Source organism: Trichosurus vulpecula, chromosome 4 (genome assembly GCF_011100635.1).
Source record: "Trichosurus vulpecula isolate mTriVul1 chromosome 4, mTriVul1.pri, whole genome shotgun sequence".
NCBI lineage: Eukaryota > Metazoa > Chordata > Mammalia > Diprotodontia > Phalangeridae > Trichosurus > Trichosurus vulpecula.
In genome coordinates, this window is record NC_050576.1 from 296,656,115 (window position 1) to 296,675,071 (window position 18,957).

An 18,957-nucleotide genomic window follows, 5' to 3' on the forward strand; every position below is an offset into this window, starting at 1 on the left:
AGGAAAATGATAAATGCTGGAGAGGATGTGGGAAAATTGCTGTTACATTGCTGGTGGAGTTGTGAACAGATCCAGCCATTCTGGAGAGCAATTTCGAACTATGCCCAAAGGGCTATAAAAATGTGCATACCCTTTGACCCAGCAATACCACTTCTAGGGCTGTATCCCAAAGAGATCACACAAGTGGGAAATAGACCAGTATGTACAAAAATATTTATAGCAGCTCTTTCTGTGGTGGCAAAGAATTGGAAAAGGCTAAACAAATTCTGGTATATGAATGTAATGGAGTGCTATTGTGCTCTAAGAAATGAGGAGCAGACAGACTTCATTATAACCTGGAAAGACTTATATGAACTGATGCTGAATGAGGGGAGCAGAACCAGGAGATCATTATACACGATTACAGACACACAGTATCTGTAAGGACTAACTTTGATAGACTTGGCTCCTCTCATCAATGCAAGGTTCAAAGAAAGTCCCAAAAGACTCATGAAGGAAAAAGCTATGCACATCCAGAGAAAGAATTATGGAGTCTGAATGCAGAATGAGGCCAATTATTTGCCCTCTTTTTCTCCATCTTTTTTGGTTTTGTTTCTTCTTTCTCATGATTCATTCCATTGGTTATAATTCTTCTTTACAACTGGACTACTATGTAAATAAGTTCAATGTGAAGGTATACGTAGAACCTACATTGGATTACATGCTGTCTTGGGGGGTGGGGGGAGGAGAGTGAGGGAGGAAAAATTTGCAACCCCAAAACTTGTGGAACTGAGTTTTGTCAACTAAAAATAAAAAAATAAATTTATTTAAAAAAAGAAAATGATGGTTTTGTCAATGAGCTCTCTTAGAAATTTTCATACAAAAAAGCAAAAGTTTAATCTTAATGTTCTAGCCACACTTTGTATCTTAAAAATATTTTTGTTCCTTGCACCAGATAAGATATTCTTCCTCTTTGGTCTGAATTTCTAAGCCAAAAATGACAATGATAAGGAAAGATTTTGGGAGAGTGGGGTGGTGTGTGGCTTGTATACCAGTTAAATCTTTTAAGGACTTGGGATATCCTTTGCTATCAGTGACTTTGAAGACTGATAATATAACAAGTATGTAATACATGGAAACATAGGACATAAAGAGAATGCAATATCTGTGGCTATTCCATGGTTAATTTTCTTGAGATAGTTTAAGAAAGGCATTTTAAACTACATTATAAAAAAGCTCTATGAAGTTTATTAAATATTATCCCATTCTTTTTAAATATAGAAGTGCCTTAGAAGAGTAATATGCTTGTTGAGTTTTTTAAGAGTTGTGAATTTGCTCACTATGGGATGATCAAGAAGATATTCTTCACTGGAGATCCTGGAAATAAGACTCCAGATCTTGGAAGCAAGCCAAATGTACACTACACATCAACCCAGCCTCCACTACCACCCAAGGCCCACAGCTGCTGAGATGTTGAAATGTCCTTGAAATTAATCCTCTTGCACCCAGGCCTAAAATTGGCTACTCTGACTCTTTTTTCTACCAGCACCTGAAATGGATGGTTCTATCTCTGGGAAACACATATCAAGTATGTTTTATGTTTTCACATTTGGGAAGTGGTATAAATGGAGGCTAACAGGACAGGTCTTTGAATATTTTGAGCAGTCATATTTAAAGAAAATTGAAGCAGAAGCCCAAATAGCCAGGCTGGGTTAATTTACAGTCTAGCATTTGAGAACAAAATTCCCTGGGGCTGCTATTTTCTAAAGGCGAATTCAGGAAGGAAATGATCTTTTACTTAAAGACTACCTGCCTTATTTTATGGGTTATCAATTTTCCACCTGGCATGCTGTTCTACAGCCACTCTGATTTTTTCCATCCCCAAGCAAGAACCGAGTTGCAAAAAAAAAAATATGAAGTCTGCACTTTGCCAGACCAATTGGAAGCTGAGCTTTCTGAAGATGAGGAGGCCTGTGATGCAGACAGAGTTGCAGCTAGCGAAGTCATAGAAGTGGCCAGATCTATGCTAGGGCCTGGCTGCATAGATGTCTTTGCCAATATATACATTAAAATCTTAGCCTGAATTACTTTTTACATTACAGGATTACTGAATCTTGGGATACATGATAAAATTCATCTTTGCTGCCTTTGAGGCAACTTTGTTTAGGTGGATAGTCGACAACAATACAAAGACCTTGATTTCTTTTTAACTGCTCTGTTGAATCTGACTGAGCTTATCAACCTTTCAAAACCTTAGAAAGGACTAAATAGGTCCCCCTTCCTCCCTCCCCCTCCACTCTGATATTGATAAAGTCAACCATCTGAACGGGAACAGGTGACAGACAATAGGGGCCTCAAAGGTTAACAGGAGATAATCCTGAAATGCTTTGTCCAAGAAATCAGAATGAACAGATAGGACTTTCTCACTACCCACACTCAGTGTTACAAGAGATGTTTCTTTTTGGAAATGGAAGAGAACAATTAAGGGAAGGCAAAGCCACGTGGAGAGAGCCTGCTCGCTTTAGTGTCATCTCCTCCCATAGACCTCTCCCCATCTCCCAGGTATTAGGGCCTTCCCAAATTCTGGAGGATGTATTTATTTTGTTTTTATTTATTTGTGTATTCATTGTGTCTCCCCAGTGGATCATGAGCTTATTGAGAGGAGAACTTTTGTCTTTGGATTCCCCCAAAGTTGACACGGTGCTTGGCACTCAATAAATGCCACCCATGCATGAATGATGCTGTTTTTGTAGGCTATGAAAACTGAATCCAGTATTTAAAACTATTTTCTAATTTCATCACATTTTAAAGTTCTTTCCAGACTTCCATTACCTGTGAAAGGCAAGAACCATTCAGGGAAATATGAATATTCAATTAACTGCTTTAAAATATGGCCTTTGCTTGAGCAAAGTACCAGCGTTAATATCAGAGAAACGTGGAGGACGATTACCTCGTTTTCAGCTGGAACATTAATTCCTCAAAAAAGAGTTCATCCCTTATGATCTGCCAATAGTTTAGTAAAGGAAACTGGTCCTTATAACAGATGGGCTCTATACTTCCAGGCTTGCCAGAAGCCTAATAAAAGACACTGGCTTCTTTACAATGAAGGATGAACACTTCTCAGATGGCCAGCATCCAAACAGGGAGTCAGCAGTTTAAAATAAAGAAGGCACACTAGAGTGTGGCAAAAATCAGGAACGAAGAACAGTAATCTGAAGGCCACTATCATCAGCTAAAATCTGACATCGTTTAATTCATTTCTTAGCATCTGAGCAAGTATCTTCTACAGCTAATACAATCAAAACAGGAATCAGCCTGTCCTCTGAATTATAAGTCACACAGTTTATATGATAATATAAATGATAATATTAGTGAATGTTAGACTAATTTTTTCTAAAAATAGAAAATCTTGAAAAATTATATTTTCCTTTTACATCATCACAATGACCTATCTTCTTGGCTTTGTCCTCATAATTTTTGCATTGACATCCACCATGTTCTGGTGATCAATACCTATCTGTTGATTGGCACTGTATCTGGCTTTAAAACAATAGCACCTACAAACAAAGCCAATGCAACTAAATTTAGGAGGGAAGCAGAAAATTGGGAAAGAATTTTTATAACCAGTGTCTCTGATAAATGCCTCATCTCTAAAACATACAGGGAACTGAGTCAAATTTATAAGAACACAAGTCATTCTCCAACTGAAAAATGGTCAAAGGATATGAATAGGCAGTTTTCAGAGGAAGAAATTAAAGATATCTATAGTCATATGAAAAAATGCTCTAAATCACTATTGACTAGAGAAATGCAAATTAAAACAACTCTAAGGTACCGCCTCTCTCCTGTCAGATTGGCCAACTGGAGAGGATGTGGGAAAATTGGAACACTGTTACATTGTTGGTGGAATTGTGAACTGATCAGCCATTCTGGAGAGCAATTTCGAACTATGCCTAAAGGACTATAAAGATGTGCATACCCTTTGACCCAGCAATACCACTTCTAGGGCTGTATCCCAAAGAGATCATAGAAGTGGGAAATGGACCAGTATGCACAAAAATATTTACAGCAACTCTTTTTGTGGTGGCAAATAACTGGAAATCAAGGGGATGCCCATCAATTGGGGAATGGCTAAATAAGCAGTGGTATATGAATGTAACGTAATATTACTGTGCTATAAGAAATGGGGAAGATGTGGACTTCATAATGACCTGGAAAGACTTATATGAACTGATGCTGAGTGAGGGGAGCAGAACCAGGAGAACGTTATACACGATTACAGACACACTATATCTGTGATGACTAACTTTGATAGACTTGGCTCTTCTCCTCAATGCAAGGTTCAAAGACAGCTCCAAAAGACTCATGATAGAAAAAGCTATCCACATCCATAGAAAGAATTACGGAGCCTGAATACAGATTGAGGCAAACTATTTGCTCTCTCTTTTTTTCCTTCTTTTTTGGTTTTGTTTCTGCTTTCTCATGATTCATTCCATCAGTTACAACTCTTCTTTACAACTTGACTATTGTGTAAATAAGGTTAATGTGAAGGTATATGTAAAACCTATATCGGATTGCATGCCATCTTGGGGTGAAAGCAGGAGGAGAAGGAGGGGGAGAAAATTTGGAACTCAAAAACTTGTGGACTGAGTGTTGTAAACCAAAAATAAAAAATAAATTAAACACACACACACACACACACACATACACACACACACACACACACACACACACAAATAAAACAAGAGCACCTACCTTCCAGGGTTGTTGTGGGAACCAAACAGGATCTTTTAAAAATGCATAGCATAATGCTTAGCACATATCAGGTGCTTAATAAATATTAGTTCCCTTCCTTTCCCTGCTTCAAAATGGACTATACCCAAAGATATCAAAGAAAGAGGAAAAGGACCCACATGCCCAGTAGTATTTATGTTAGATCTTTTTGTGATGACAAAGAACTGGGAACTAAGGAGGTATCCATCTATAGGAGAATGACTGAACCAATTGTGGTAAATTAATGTAAGGGAATACTACCGTGTCATAAAAAAATGAAGGGATAGGTTCAGAGAAACCTGGGAAGCCCTCTATGAACTGATGCAGAGTGAAGTGAGTAGAATCAAGAGAACACTTTATATAACAACAACATTGCAAAGACAAATAACTTGGAAAGACCAAAGAATGCTGATCAACATAGTGAGATGTATTTCTGAATATGGTCAATTCCTCAGGAATTTGTTTTGCTTATGTATATCTGTCGCAAATATTTTGCTTCTCTATTTTTTTCAGTGAAGGAAAGAAGCAAAGAGGGAATGAGAGAAAAAAAAAGATTTTTAACTGAAAAAATTAATTAAATCTTAAAAATAAATTCAAATCAACTTGTTGCATTCATCTATTTGAAAGGCTGCCATGTAGAAAAGCGATTAGATTTTATTTTGAAGGAATCCAGAGACCTAGAGAGGCAGCCTGATGGTGTATTTGAAAGAGCAACAGCTTTGGAATAAGAACACCTGAGCTCTGCTATAATATCTTTGTAATACCGGGCAAGACATTCAATCTCTCTGGCCTTCATTTTTTTTCATCTGAGAAAGAGGCTTGAACTAGATGATCTCTAGTGACAACAACATTAATATATATGTATGTGTGTATGTACATACATTCTTATACATATGGGCAGCTAGGTGGTGCAGGAGATAGAGCACCGGGCCTGGAGTCAGTAAGACTCATCTTCCTGAGTTCAAATCTGGCCTCAGATGCTTACTAGCTGTGTGACCCGGGGAAAGTCACTTTACCCTGCTTGCCTCAGTTCCTCATCTGTAAGAGGAGCTGGAGAAAGGAATGGCAAACCACTCTAGTATCTTTGCCAAGAAAACCTCCAATGGGGCCATGAAGAGTTGGGAAAGTTGAACTCCAACCTTTCCCACTCTACTGGTAGCTCTCTATTCTCTTTACCACTTTGCTACTTCCCTCAAATCTAGATTCTGTGTTCTTTTAAGTTAGGAAAAACCGTATTTCAAGTTTATATAAGGAAGAATTTACTTACAGTTAGAGCTCCCTGAAAAGGAATGGGATACCTAATATGAATTTCCTGTTCCTGGTTGTATTCAAATGGATGTTGAATGAATACTTGTTAGGGATTTTTTTAGATGGAAATCCATCCATCATTTAGTGGTCGGAGTAGAGATATAAACCTTTTCCAACTCTCTGAATCTCTGAAAGTTCAAGGCTCTGTTTACATTGATGCCAACTGTCTAGCTTTATTGACTGGTTCCAAGAATGTACCATGTTAAATTAAAATAGGGAATACTGAATTCCACAGGAAAAGTATTAGAGGAAGATTGGGTGCATTTTCATTTTGAAGAGGTAATGTAATTTGGTGGATGAAGGGCTAGCCTTGGATCTAGAAGAACTGGGTTCAAGTCTAGCCTTGGTTACATACTAGCTGTTCGATCCTGGGCAAGTCAGTGCCTTCCAGTGGCCCAGGAAACTCTTAGAAAACATCAATTACACAACAGTTGCCAATCTTTATTGGCAGATGGAATGTCCACACCAGAAGTTCCCTATAACAATAGAATTACCGAGTTGGAGCAAAAGAAAAATAATGAATAATCACTGTTCAATAACGTTTGATAGACTCTCTTTATAGAAGGGTACGTCTGTATGGAAAACTAGATTTGGGCTTACCTTTCACGTTCTTCCTTCATTTTTTCTAGCTCTTCTTCTTGGAGTGTGCCTTGCTTTAGATTTCCCTTCTGTTCATTTTTTCCACCTTTATCCTCTTTTTTCTTCCCAAATCTGGGAAAACACAAAGAGGGAGGGGGCAGGGATAAGAGATGATTAGCAATAATCCTATTTTCCTTACAGTTATTCTTAGCTCGATGATTCTTGCTAAACCCCAGTGCTCCATAGTATCAGAAAGTATTAGCAAGCTCATCTTACAGACAATAAAAGCATACCAATAATAGAAATAACATTCACATAGCATCCTAAGGTCTAAAAAGTACTTTCATCAAAACAACATCATGAAGTTGCTGTATATATATGTATATATATATATGCACATACATATACATACACATATACACACACATACACACACACACACACACACACACACACACACACACACACACACACATATATATAGACTCTGAGTGGCCATATGTTCAGAGCTCCCCGACTGCTCAAAGGTAAAGGTCTCTCAATCCAGGGATGTATAGAAAGTGTAGAGCAATATTGCTTTGATTCAGGCAGTAAAGCCCTGTCTGTTGGTCTTTATTTCTCTGCTTGTATTTTTTCTCTGTATTTTCTTGTTTGTATTTTCTCTGAAGTTCAGGGTGATGACTTTTTCCTTGACCTGGTGAACATAATTAAAGATTGTTGACCCCTTAAACAGCTACTTTTCCTAGTAAAGGAGATCTAAGAACCCGTGCTAGCAGCCATCCTGGGTGTGCCCATGTGGTTGCTGTTACAGAAGGAGACAGACTGTGAAGGGCCAAAATGCCAGACAGAGTGTTTTATATTTGATCTTGGAGGTAACAGGGAAGTCGCTTTCATAGTCAGACCTATACTTTAGGAAAATCTCTTTGACTCAGTGGAGGATGACTTGTCTGGGGGAAAGGTGGTTAGTATATGAGGAAGGTTTCAAACATAAGTCTCTTTACTCCACTAGAGTCACACGTTCTACCTAGACCACTGAGTCTAGAACTAAAAATTGAATGAAAAGGTTGTTGTTCAGTCATTTGAGTCATGTCTGCATCTTCTTGACCCCATTTGGGGTTTTCTAGGCAGAGATACTGGAGTGATTTGCCATTTCCTTCTCCAGCTCATTTTACAAATGAGGAAACTGAGGCAGACAGGGTGAAGTGATTTGCCCATGATTTGCCAGAAAGTGCCTGAAGCCAGATGTGTCTTCCTGATTCCAGGTGGGGCACTACTCTCACTGTACCACCTAGCTGCCCCTCCCCTCTATTTTTTGCCCCATTGCAATCCCTTCCTAAATAATAAGGGTGATGTTGTTGGCAAAGGACTTTACAAATATCTAATTCTATCTTTACCACAAATATGGGAGGTAGGTGGTATTACTTTTCCCACTTCATATATGAGGAAACTGACAGGGTACAAGAGACTTGCCCAGAGTCACACAACTACTAAATACCTGAGTCCAGAACTGAACTCAGGTCACCCTGACCTAAGGTCCAGTGCTGTATCCATTGTGCCATTGAGCCGTCTTTACGTTTTTGAGCTTTCTGCCTGGTGTATCCCTCCCAGCCTCCCCACTCCCTCAACCCCAGCTCCTCAGTCTTCTCAAAGACATTCCAGTGCTGCACTCCATCATCTTCACACCCTATAGTCCTCGGTCTTCATCCTAAGGTAAATCAACTCTTATTTTCTACTTCAGTAATTCATGTGCTTCAGAGCTGTGCTTTTGTAAATGTGAAAACCCTTCTCCTTCATTAGGTTTCCCTACAGTCTCAGTGTTGTCTTCCTTAATACCCTTTCCTCTCCTGCACAACTCTTCCACTGTGCCCTATGAAACCCTTAATCAAGATTTCAACAAAATCTCATCTTTTGTTTCATACTTTTTAAAAACTTCACAGAAACTTGGATTTCTAGGAAGATACCCTATGTCTGGGATCTCCAGTGGGGGCTATTTCTTCTCTCATACTCTTGCCACACAGGGCCGAGAAAAAAAAAATCAGTATGCTTTTGGTTCTATATTATCAATTTGCTCTCTACTACTTCCCGTCACTGCAACCTCACCTCCTTTGAGAGTCATTCCATCCAGGGATTTCACCCAGTCCAGAACTCTGTTGCCATCATTTAGAGAATCCTTCTCTCTTGAGAAGTTTCCAAGCTGGCTCACAGTCTGTCTTTTCACCTCAATCCCCACCTACTTGAGGACTTCAACACTCAGGCTGACATCTCTTTGAATACTTAGACCTCAGTTTCATTAGCCTCAAATCTAATGATCTTCAATGTAACTCAACCACCCAGAGGAGTAGCCAGATCTTAGATCCCAGCATCACGCATAACTATACTAGGACATGGAAATTCTTCTCTTTGAGAAAAATCTGTCATATCTTTTCTTCTGCCTCACTCACTCTTAAATTTATTCTTCATCCTCACCATGACCTTCAGTTTTTCCTTTTCTTCTTTTTTTTAATCCATCACCCCTATTTTGGATTCACTTTCCTCCCTTGGTCTTGGTCTCATATACATCAGTTCAAATATGTGAAGTTCTCTACCTTTGACTCCCTTATTTCTTTATTTTGCCACCATCTTGTTCAGTTGTGAATCTAGAGTCAAACCTACCATCCCTCTTCTCCTCTTGCTGCTGACCAGTACCAAAGAAAGTCACACATCTCTTTCAATTGGGTTTACAGAAAATTCATGTTATCTAATGTCAAATGGATTCCCATTGTAGCCATGGTATTTCTATTCCCTGATCATGCCCCCAAAGCAGCTATCCTAAATCCCCTACTTCCCTAAGCAAAGCACAATAACTTTTTTCATGCATTCTCCCATCCCCTCTCTTTCACACTTCAAAACTCTCCATCTTGAAATATTCTCTCCTCCTTTGCCCTGAGGAAGAGGTGATCCCTTTCTTTGCCAAGGATAATTCTACTACTTGTGCCTTTGATCCCACCTCCTCTAGAACTTTGCTCCATTAATCATACCCCTCCCCAATAACACATTCTATCACTGCCTAAGTCCAGGTTTTGCCTGTCCTGATGTTAGGGAGCTGAAAGCTTGACAAGGCTTTAGGACTTGCTGGCTACATAAATATAATGAAGGCAGGAATTTGATTAGGCAAGAGTAAGGTAAATTCCTTGACTTCCAAATTTTGTTTTGTCTCTATACCTCCCCTTTCCAAAATTTTCTGAATGTGAATTATGATGTGATTTTGAAATCGAGGAAGTGGGGGGCTGGGGCTCTGAGAAGCCTGGCAGTTGGGAGAAAAACCTCTCGTGTGGAGGGTGACTAGACACCATCTGGACAGTTGGGTGGGAAGAATACACCAACCAGGGGATGCCATTTTTCTTTCCCTTTCCTTCACTCCTCCTCCCATCACCTCCAGGCCACCCAATCCAGACCTCATCCCAGCTGCCATATCAGCAGGACATCCTCCATAAGAGGCCAGCCAGAGCCCATGGGTAAACTGGGTGTAATTGGCTTTTTATACCAGTTGGATGAATTACAAGCCTTCCAGTGAAATGGAGGACCATTATATCTTACCATCTGCCCTGCCATTGCATCCTATGGTCCTTCAGGCCTTACCATCTGCCCTGCCACCATGCTCTCCAGAGCCTTGTTATCCAATCTGTAGGTACATCCTAATGAACCCCTAGGTCTTTCCATTCACCTTGTCACTATACTCTTAGGATTTGGGGCTTTTTCATCTATTCTTCAGCTGAAATCTTTTACATGACTTGCCTCTCCAAATTAGAGTGTGGTGTCTTTGAAAGCAAGAATTCTCATCATTGTTTTTCCTATTTGAATTCTCAGCACTTAGCACAGTGCTTGGCACATAATAAACGTTCAACATTTTTTTTCCCATTTAATCATTAGTTGTAGTCAAACTAACAAAGAAGCATAAAATTGAGACCTTCAACAAAGAGATACAAACTAGGAAGTGGAGCTCAAAAAAAAAGATTAAATCAGAGCATCCTCTTCCTCATTAAGAAAATATTCTTCTCTATATTTTAACTTGGTAGCTGGGACAAAGAATCTGCTGAAGATTAAAAAAAAGGCCATTCTAGGTATGACTCTGTATGGAACAGACTCTTTAACTAACAAATAACCTAGAGGGTCTCCCCAACTAGGTTGCGGTTCCATATAGGGTTAAGTATAAAGGCTACTGTTTTTCTCAAGACTTTAATCTAAAAGAGCATGGCAGAATCCACCCTTCTCAGGAGGGAGAGATATCACCATAGACAAGGACTCCAGCTGAAGCCAGAACCTGTAAACAGAGAGAAATTCTGCCACCATCTGAGCAGTGGAGCCAAGCTTGGCAGTAGAGCAATATACATAAGAGAGGATGCATCTGGTGGAGATCGTTGGAGAGTAAGTCCAGCAGGAGCAGCATAATAACAAGACACTGGTGACCAGAATCACAAGCGTGTGCTTCATCTCCATACATATGCCTTGATCACATATGTTTCCTCTGTATGTGTTTCCTGTCTGTGCCCACTCTTACAAATGATGTATAGAGTATGCCCTAGGAAATGTTTTATTACTTACTTTTCTTATCCTACTTCATTAAATGCCTTAGCTTTTAGTTGTGTCTTCTGGCTAACTATTAAAGGAAAATACATTGGTGGATGCTCACGGGCTACTGTTTTGAGTGGACGTGGACCTAACAAAGCACCTTGAGCCTGGGATAGCCTTGTTTGAGGAATCTATTCTACAAGCTTGAAAAGATAGCCCCAGTTACTCAGAGGAAAAAACCTTTACTTGGCCTTGCTGTCCCCTCCAGCTATCATTCTGTATCTCTTTGCTGTTTTATTACCAAGCTCTTTGGGAAAACTGTCCATCCTCACCTCACCATGAACCACTCACGTCTCAGTCCTTTCAATCTGATTTCTGACTCCAGCACTCTACTGAAATTGTACTCTTGGTGGTTATCATTGATTTATTAACTGTCAAATTCAATGGTCTTTTCTCAGTTCTTATCCTCCTTGACCTCTCTGTAGTATTGACACTGTCAGCTTCTCCTTTCTGGAAACCCTCTTCCCTTCTTCTCCACTGATTTCTATGAAACTACTCTTTCCTAATTCTTTTCTGAGTTGCCTCACTCCACTTCTTATATAACTTTGCTAGATCATTAGTCATCTAAAGTGCGGGCACTTCCAAAGTTTTGTCCTAGGACATCTATTCTTCTCTCTCTACACTCTTCCTCATGGTGATCTCAGCAGCTCTTTTTTCACCTCCATGCCTATGACACATTCAGCTCCAATCTCTCTATTGAATTCATTTCTGAGTGGCAAATTTCTATAGGACAAATCCACTTGAATGATATCTCAGCATCTCTAATTCAAAATGTGCAAAATGGAACCTATCATCTTACCCACTTACACTTCCCAAACTTCTCTATTTGTTTTAGTGGAACCACTTTCTTCCTAGTCACCCTAGTTCAGAACCTTGGACTTGTTCATGACTATTCCTTTTCTTTCACCTTCCATATACAATTGGTTATCATGTCTCACCAATTTACCTCCCAAACATTTCTAACATTCATCTACCTTTCTTTACTCAAAGACAGTGTACTCTAGTTTGAACTTAACTTGGTAGTGAATAAGGATCTACCAGAGGGTAACATGACTATTTCTGTGCAAAAGGAAGATTAATCAGGAAGTGGTACAAAGGATAAAAAATGAAGAGCAAAGGGTAGAGTGGAGGCAAAAAGATCTTCTAAGAGGCTCTTGTAATAGTTCAAGAGGCTAATAATGAGGACATGTGTTAGTGAAGTGGCAGTGGAAACAGCACGGAAGGAAGAAATGTGAAAGTTACCATGGAGAAGAAGAGATTGGATTTGAAATTTGATCAGGTACTACAGTGCCAGAGAGGGAAGAAGCAAAAATAAAATCAACAGTTCAGATATAAGAAATTGATGAGGGTGTCTCAGAAACTCAGAAACCATGCAGTGAGAAGGAGGAGGAAGTTTTGGGGGTGAAAGAATTAGCTTGGTTTTGAATATGTTAAGTTTGAGGTGCTGATGAGGCATCCAGGTGGAGACTTGTAGTAAGCCTGGAGTTTGAGAGTTCAAGGTGGGAGAGAATAAATGTGGGAGTCATCTGTATAAAGATGGCACTTAAATGGATAGCTGAATGATCAGAGGCTGTGATCTCAAAACACCTTTCCCTATGATAATGATGTTTAGCAGAAGAAGAAGTCATTGTGAGGATCTAAAACGAAGTGAGTCCCCTCATCTTGCCCCCAGAAGACGATAAAAACAACACCAAAACTGCTAGACTGTAAATGCTAGATTTCCATCTTGCTTCTTTTTCATGTTCCAAACACCTTTTTCTAACCATGTAGATTTCTTTTAAACCTTGGGAGATCAGAGATGGAAGAGATCCTGATATCAAAGGCAGAGGTAATATTCTAGCACCTGCCACACTTTGCTCTTTATGGCTTTAGCTAGTAAATTATTCTTTATCAAGTAAAAATAGCTTAGTGGTACTATGGAGACAGAATGGGAAAGCATGTTAAATAGGGGAAGTGAGGGATGTACATACATTCCGTAAAGCAGTGTTTTCCAAACTAATTTGGCCATGGAACACTGTTGGATTTGAACCATAGTGATGGAACACATAAATAGAACAGGGGGATCTATAATACTCTTAAGATAAAGGGCTAGTCAGAGGAATCTGGAAATAAACTGGAATACGTTAAATTTATTTCCCTACTAAAATTTGCTACATAGAATATATATTTTAGATACATAGGTAATTTCACATTTAACATTTCAGAGGAAAAAAAAATATCACTAGCAATGAAATTTTCTCATGGAAACCCTTATTTCCATCATGTGTCAGAGATTGTTTCAGCACAACCATTTGGGAAATGCAGCAAAGACTTCTTATCAATAAGTCTCAATAGCTGTCAAATCAAGCAAAACCACAAAAATGACAAATGGATTGACTCCTGTATATGGTCCTATGTCCAAGTTTCAAGGAAAAAGGGCCATGATCTATGAGGAATTTATTTCATTTGACAAATATGATGGTCACAAATCAATTCCAAAAAGACAAAAATAACCTTTGGCAAGGTGGAAAGCAGTCTAGGAATAGTACAGAATTATAGACATTCTAGTTCAAATCCCCACTCCCATTTTATAGACAAGGAAACTGAGGCCCAGAGGACTGACATTATTAAGGTAACAAATGTCGAAACTGCCAGAGCTGGAACTAGAACTGACATCTCTTGACCTTTCCTTCAATGTCCCATTACTCTACTATAGGAATCTACATAAATATGCAGACTCTTCCTATTTCACACTGACTCAGCTTTTTTTGGGTGGTGGTATTTGGGGAGATTCATTTAGTTTGACATTTAAATATTTGGTTTATCCTTTCCCCATTTGATAATTCTTTTGGTAGCCTCATCAGGAATACAAAGGGAAGAACTGAAGTTGAAACAAATCAATTTGTTTGCCTGTTAACTATTCTGGTAAGAGCTTTACAAAGCTCTTTATATAGGAATTATTGGCTTTTTAAAATCATGATTTTTTGTTTTCTAGGCATTTCTATTATCTATAGCACCTAAGACTCCATTATCATAGATAATTTGGAGTAAGCTATGTTGGATCACATTTTAAATGCACTATAGGTTAAAAAGAAAGAAATAATACTTTTTTAAAAAAAATGCACTGAGGAAGCCTCCTACAATGAATCCTTTGAAAAAGTGAATAACCATCCTTTAATTTATTTTTCATTTGTATTTTGATATTTCAGACTTGTTTAAGAAACATACATATTCATGTAGTTGTTTCTTATATGTAGCAACTTGATTTAAAATTTATTTTTCAGTTAATACTATGTGAACTCAATGAGTTAGACATTATACTGAAGAGGGGAGGGGAATGTTACCAACCCAAACAGGTAAAGTTTATATACGACTATCACTAGGTACCATTTAAAGTTTATGGAGAAATTCCTCCTGCCCAGAAATATCTCCCTCAGGCTGCCTGAAATGTTTTTTATTTCACTTTAGTACGCTGTCTGAAATTTTAGCAATTAGACTCATTCAGGTTAACAAACTTTCTCTTTTGAAGCTCTTCTCTGACAAGATATGTATGGGTATGTCATTCATAGCTTAGGGGCATCAGTTAAAACAAAAATACTTTTTTCCTGACTTCTGCCAGAGGTCAATGGTATTAAGGGAATGGAAGTTTTGATTTGATGAGGAAGGGATATGGATGGGAGGACAATTATGGAGGATGAAAAGTGGCCCCTTTTCCAGATGAAAGATAGTCAGAGAGATAGCACAAAAGAGATAGCTTGCTCTCAATTATCTGTAGTAATGGGATCTTAGGTGCTATAGAAAGTGGAAATGCCTAGGAAACATAAAATCATGATTTTAGCCAATAATTTCTACATACTACTTTGTGAAAGCTCTTACCAGAATAGTTAACAGGTAAAAGAATTATGAAATGGGGAAAGGAAAAACCAAATGTTTAAATGTCAAACTAAATTAATCTCTCCTACCACCCCACCCCCACCCCAAAGGCCACAAATAAGTTGACTAGGTGTGAGACAAAGGGGAGAGTATAAGAGTGCAGTGGAAAGGTACAGAAAGGGAAGTCGGAAAGCAACCTCAATGACTTGAAAACTTTGCATTCACCAAAATGAGTAAACCGTTGAAGGATGTAGAGGATGGGATTGGCCTTGGCATCAGGAAGAGTCCTGTTCAAACCCTACCTCAGTCACTTACTAGTTGAGTGACCTCAGGAAGGCATTAAACTGCTCTGTGCCTCAGTTTCCTCATCTGGGAATCAGGCTCACTGGCCCTTCCAGCTTTAAATCGATGATCCTATGATGTAACAAACTGCTTTGTCAGTGAGACTATTTGAGGGGCTAGATAAGTGATCTTTATTTGTAACCAGTAAGTATTAGACTTGGAAATAAATATGTAAACATCTCCATTGGCACATGGTTTTTCCTAGGCTTAGTGAATTCAGCCCCCACTATACAGTGAGTGGTCTTATTTAATTGTCCTTTAAACTTCTACAAGTCCTACATTCTGAAGTGGTTGAAATAGAAACAGGAGCAAGAGTTCACAGGCCTCTCTGCCTGCAGAAACCCTCCCCTCAAAGGTCTCTGTTGTCTGATGTATTCTAAATTGGGTTCTGAATTAGCATATGCAGATGCTGATGAAATTAACTTCCTTCTATGGAAGTCTCTTAAGGTTTTCTGCAGTTCACCTTTCTTTAAAATTCGCCCAGCAAATGTCTTCCTATTGTGCGTTGGAAATACTGGAATCTGATAAAAATTCAAAAGAAATTACCTAATTAGAGGGTTTTTAAGGGGTTTTGTTCTGAACCCCCAAAGGCAGTGTTATCAGTCACTGTGATGCTTATGCTATTGATACAATAAGGAACCAACCAACATTTGTTGCAGACAGGTCTTTATTTGCTAAGAAAAAAAACCTACATTCTTTTTTTTTTTTTCAGGAACCCTCCTGTTTGCCGATGGTTGCTAGGGCCCATGCCTGTGACTATGAATAAGAGGAGTGGAATGCTATAAAACTATTAGCTTGCTTTTCACAATGGAAGGGCGATATTTTAAACCTTGTGAGTCCAGGCTGCCACATGCAAAAGAAGATACGGGGTTTGCTTTATGGGATCTGTCCAAAGGTAGAAGCTGAGTGACTCATGCTATTGTCAAAGCTCATGCACCTGGAAACGCGTTTACTGCCTGGATGCTTTTCTTCTTTGCACAATTTATGCTTTAGTTACTGAAGAAAACCCCAATATTTGAGAAGAATCATGAATTCAAAAATCTCACCAATAAACACAAATAGAGTCAAATAGCTGAATCCTCAAAATAGTATTTCTAACCTATGTGTTCATTTCTGGATTACTGGTAATGAATATATATATATATATATATATATATATATATATATATATATATATATTGGTATATGTATATACACATATCTATCTCTACCTATACCTATTTTCTCTCTCTCTTTCTCTGTCTCTCTCTCTGTCTCTGTCTCTCTCTGCGTCTCTGTCTTTCTGTCTCTCTCTCTGTCTGTCTTACTTGTATCATGTTTCCATTTATCTCTTATTTCTGTTAAGGATCCACCTCCTTTCTCACTGGGCCTCAAGCAACTAATTTTCCCTGGGATTTTAAGTACCCTCATTCCCCGGATTGAGCATCTCAAACATAATTCCTAAATCTATGGTCCTGGCTACTTTTCATTCCTGAGCCAAGAATCTTCAGATCTCCAGTGTGTTGATGTTTGCTTTTAGGCTTAAAAAGCAGGGAGGTCCCCCCAAAACCAGAGATTTCTTCTGCCTAAGTGGATGAAACATCTGGTAGGCAGAGGTCTAAGCAGCTTGCTTCCTAAATTCAGGGGTTGAAGATGCTCCAGCTAATGAGCTTTTCTCATTTTGGGAAACTAGGAAACACAATTGAATTAGAACCACTGACTGAATGAAAAATAATTCTAGAGGTCACAAAAAGTAAAATGGACAATATGAAAAAATAATTTTAAAAAAAGGTAGCTAAGACTGATCTGTAAATATAGCTAAGTGATCGTTAAATCACAGAGGAGTTTCTTTTGCTAACAATTTTGTGGTAAATGAAAAATGCATTCAGAGATTATTAGATGAGTACTCCATTATAAAAGGTTGGAAATTCAGAAAAAGAGGCCTGAAATTAAAGTTAAATGAAAATAAGAGTGAATGAGTGAGCAAGAAAGATAAAGATACTAATAAGGTATGATTTTCAGGTCCACATGGGGACCATAAAAAGCTTATTAACTGCCACTACCAGAGTGAGCTTAAGTTATTCTATCACTCAGTTTTACAGAAGAAAGAGTACTCCTCCAGGAGCAGGGCTATGCTTTGATTAATTACTTTCATACATACACTTTTACCGGGTTTTAGCCATCATCGGAAAAGATCCTTGGTGAGTCAGACTGAGTGCCTAAGATTCCATCGACAAATTCATTTTGTATTTATGTTAACTAAGGCATCAATGAAAGAATTTTTTATAATAGTTAAAAAGGTTTTTATTAAATGTTTACTGACTGGAAAGAAACAGAGTACAGTTTTTTTTAAAGAAATCTCAGTATTTTCTTCAGCAGAATTTTCTACTCGGTGTTTTAGCATGGGCACAAATTCAAAGCCCAGGTGCCACACCCCAACACTGGGTCATGAGCACTCTGGGGCATTTGGCAGTATTGCCTTATTTGGATATGCCCAGGCCTGAGCTGGAAGTTCTTTCAACACTGTTATATTTCCAAGGGGGTAAGGAAGACACAAATCAGGTTCCTGAGGATTCAGAATACTTAGCAGACCCTTATGTTGCTCCTAGGAACTTAGTTTATTGTTGAATAAATGGGTAGAGGCAAGACCAGTTTCTTGCTGTCTCTATCATCATCAGGTCAGATAGTTTGATCTCAAGTAAAGCAGTCTCTGTTTTGTCTCTGTTGACAAACAGCTTAAGTCAATCAATGTCTTTAGAAGAAAGGAAGAAAGGAAGAAAGGAGGGAAGGAAGGAAGGAAGGCAGGAAGGAAGGAAGAAAAAGAAAGAAAGAAAGAAAGAAAGAAAGAAAGAAAGAAAGAAAGAAAGAAAGAAAGAAAGAAAGAAAAAAAGAAAGGATAAGATCCATTAGCCCTATATACTATTTCTTGGACTCCATTATGATTAATATTCTTACATCCTTAACACTTAGTTCAGGTAAATCACCATGGGAATTCTGGCTTCTCTGAATACTTGATATTCCAGTTGTGTAAACACAGCCTCCCAGTCTCTGCTCTTCCTTTCCTCCTGGCTCCCCAATGCTGTCCTACCTTCCCCCAGCCACCCTAAAAACCAGGGAAGGAAAGAATGCAGCTTTAGAAGTAAACCACACCTATAAAACCACATTTTTTTTCCCCGCTGACTGGAGGCGATTCCCCAAATGCTTTGCTCTTCTCATGCCCATTTTGCCCTGGCTCACTTCAAAATTGTGCAATAGATCCATCCGGTAAAAGGAAGCACTTCCAGGCAGGAAACAACTCAGAGGTTACCATTCCCAGGGCAGGTGGGATCATCTCAGAAAGATACATGGCAAAGGAAAAACTGACCATTGTCAAAGGAATTAAATCCAGGGAGGGCTCATTAAAAAGTTAGGAAGAAACTGTAGAACTCATTTGCATTCTCCAAACAAAATGACAAATCCAACTTAGATTTCCAAAGTGTTCATTAGCCACACAAATACACCCATACCCACATGCCACTTGTGTAAAATTCAGAAGAG

General features: G+C 38.7%; 1 protein-coding gene across 2 annotated transcripts in view; it reads right to left on the reverse strand.

The window, feature by feature from the left end:
* Window positions 1–18,957, reverse strand: part of PARD3B (par-3 family cell polarity regulator beta) — a 1,291,066-nt gene that overhangs the window by 213,318 nt on the left and 1,058,791 nt on the right. For both annotated transcript variants that reach the window (XM_036754801.1, XM_036754802.1), the window contains exon 19: window positions 6,661–6,771. In XM_036754801.1, the coding sequence (XP_036610696.1) occupies window positions 6,661–6,771 (111 nt within the window). The remainder of the gene's footprint in view (window positions 1–6,660; window positions 6,772–18,957) is intronic.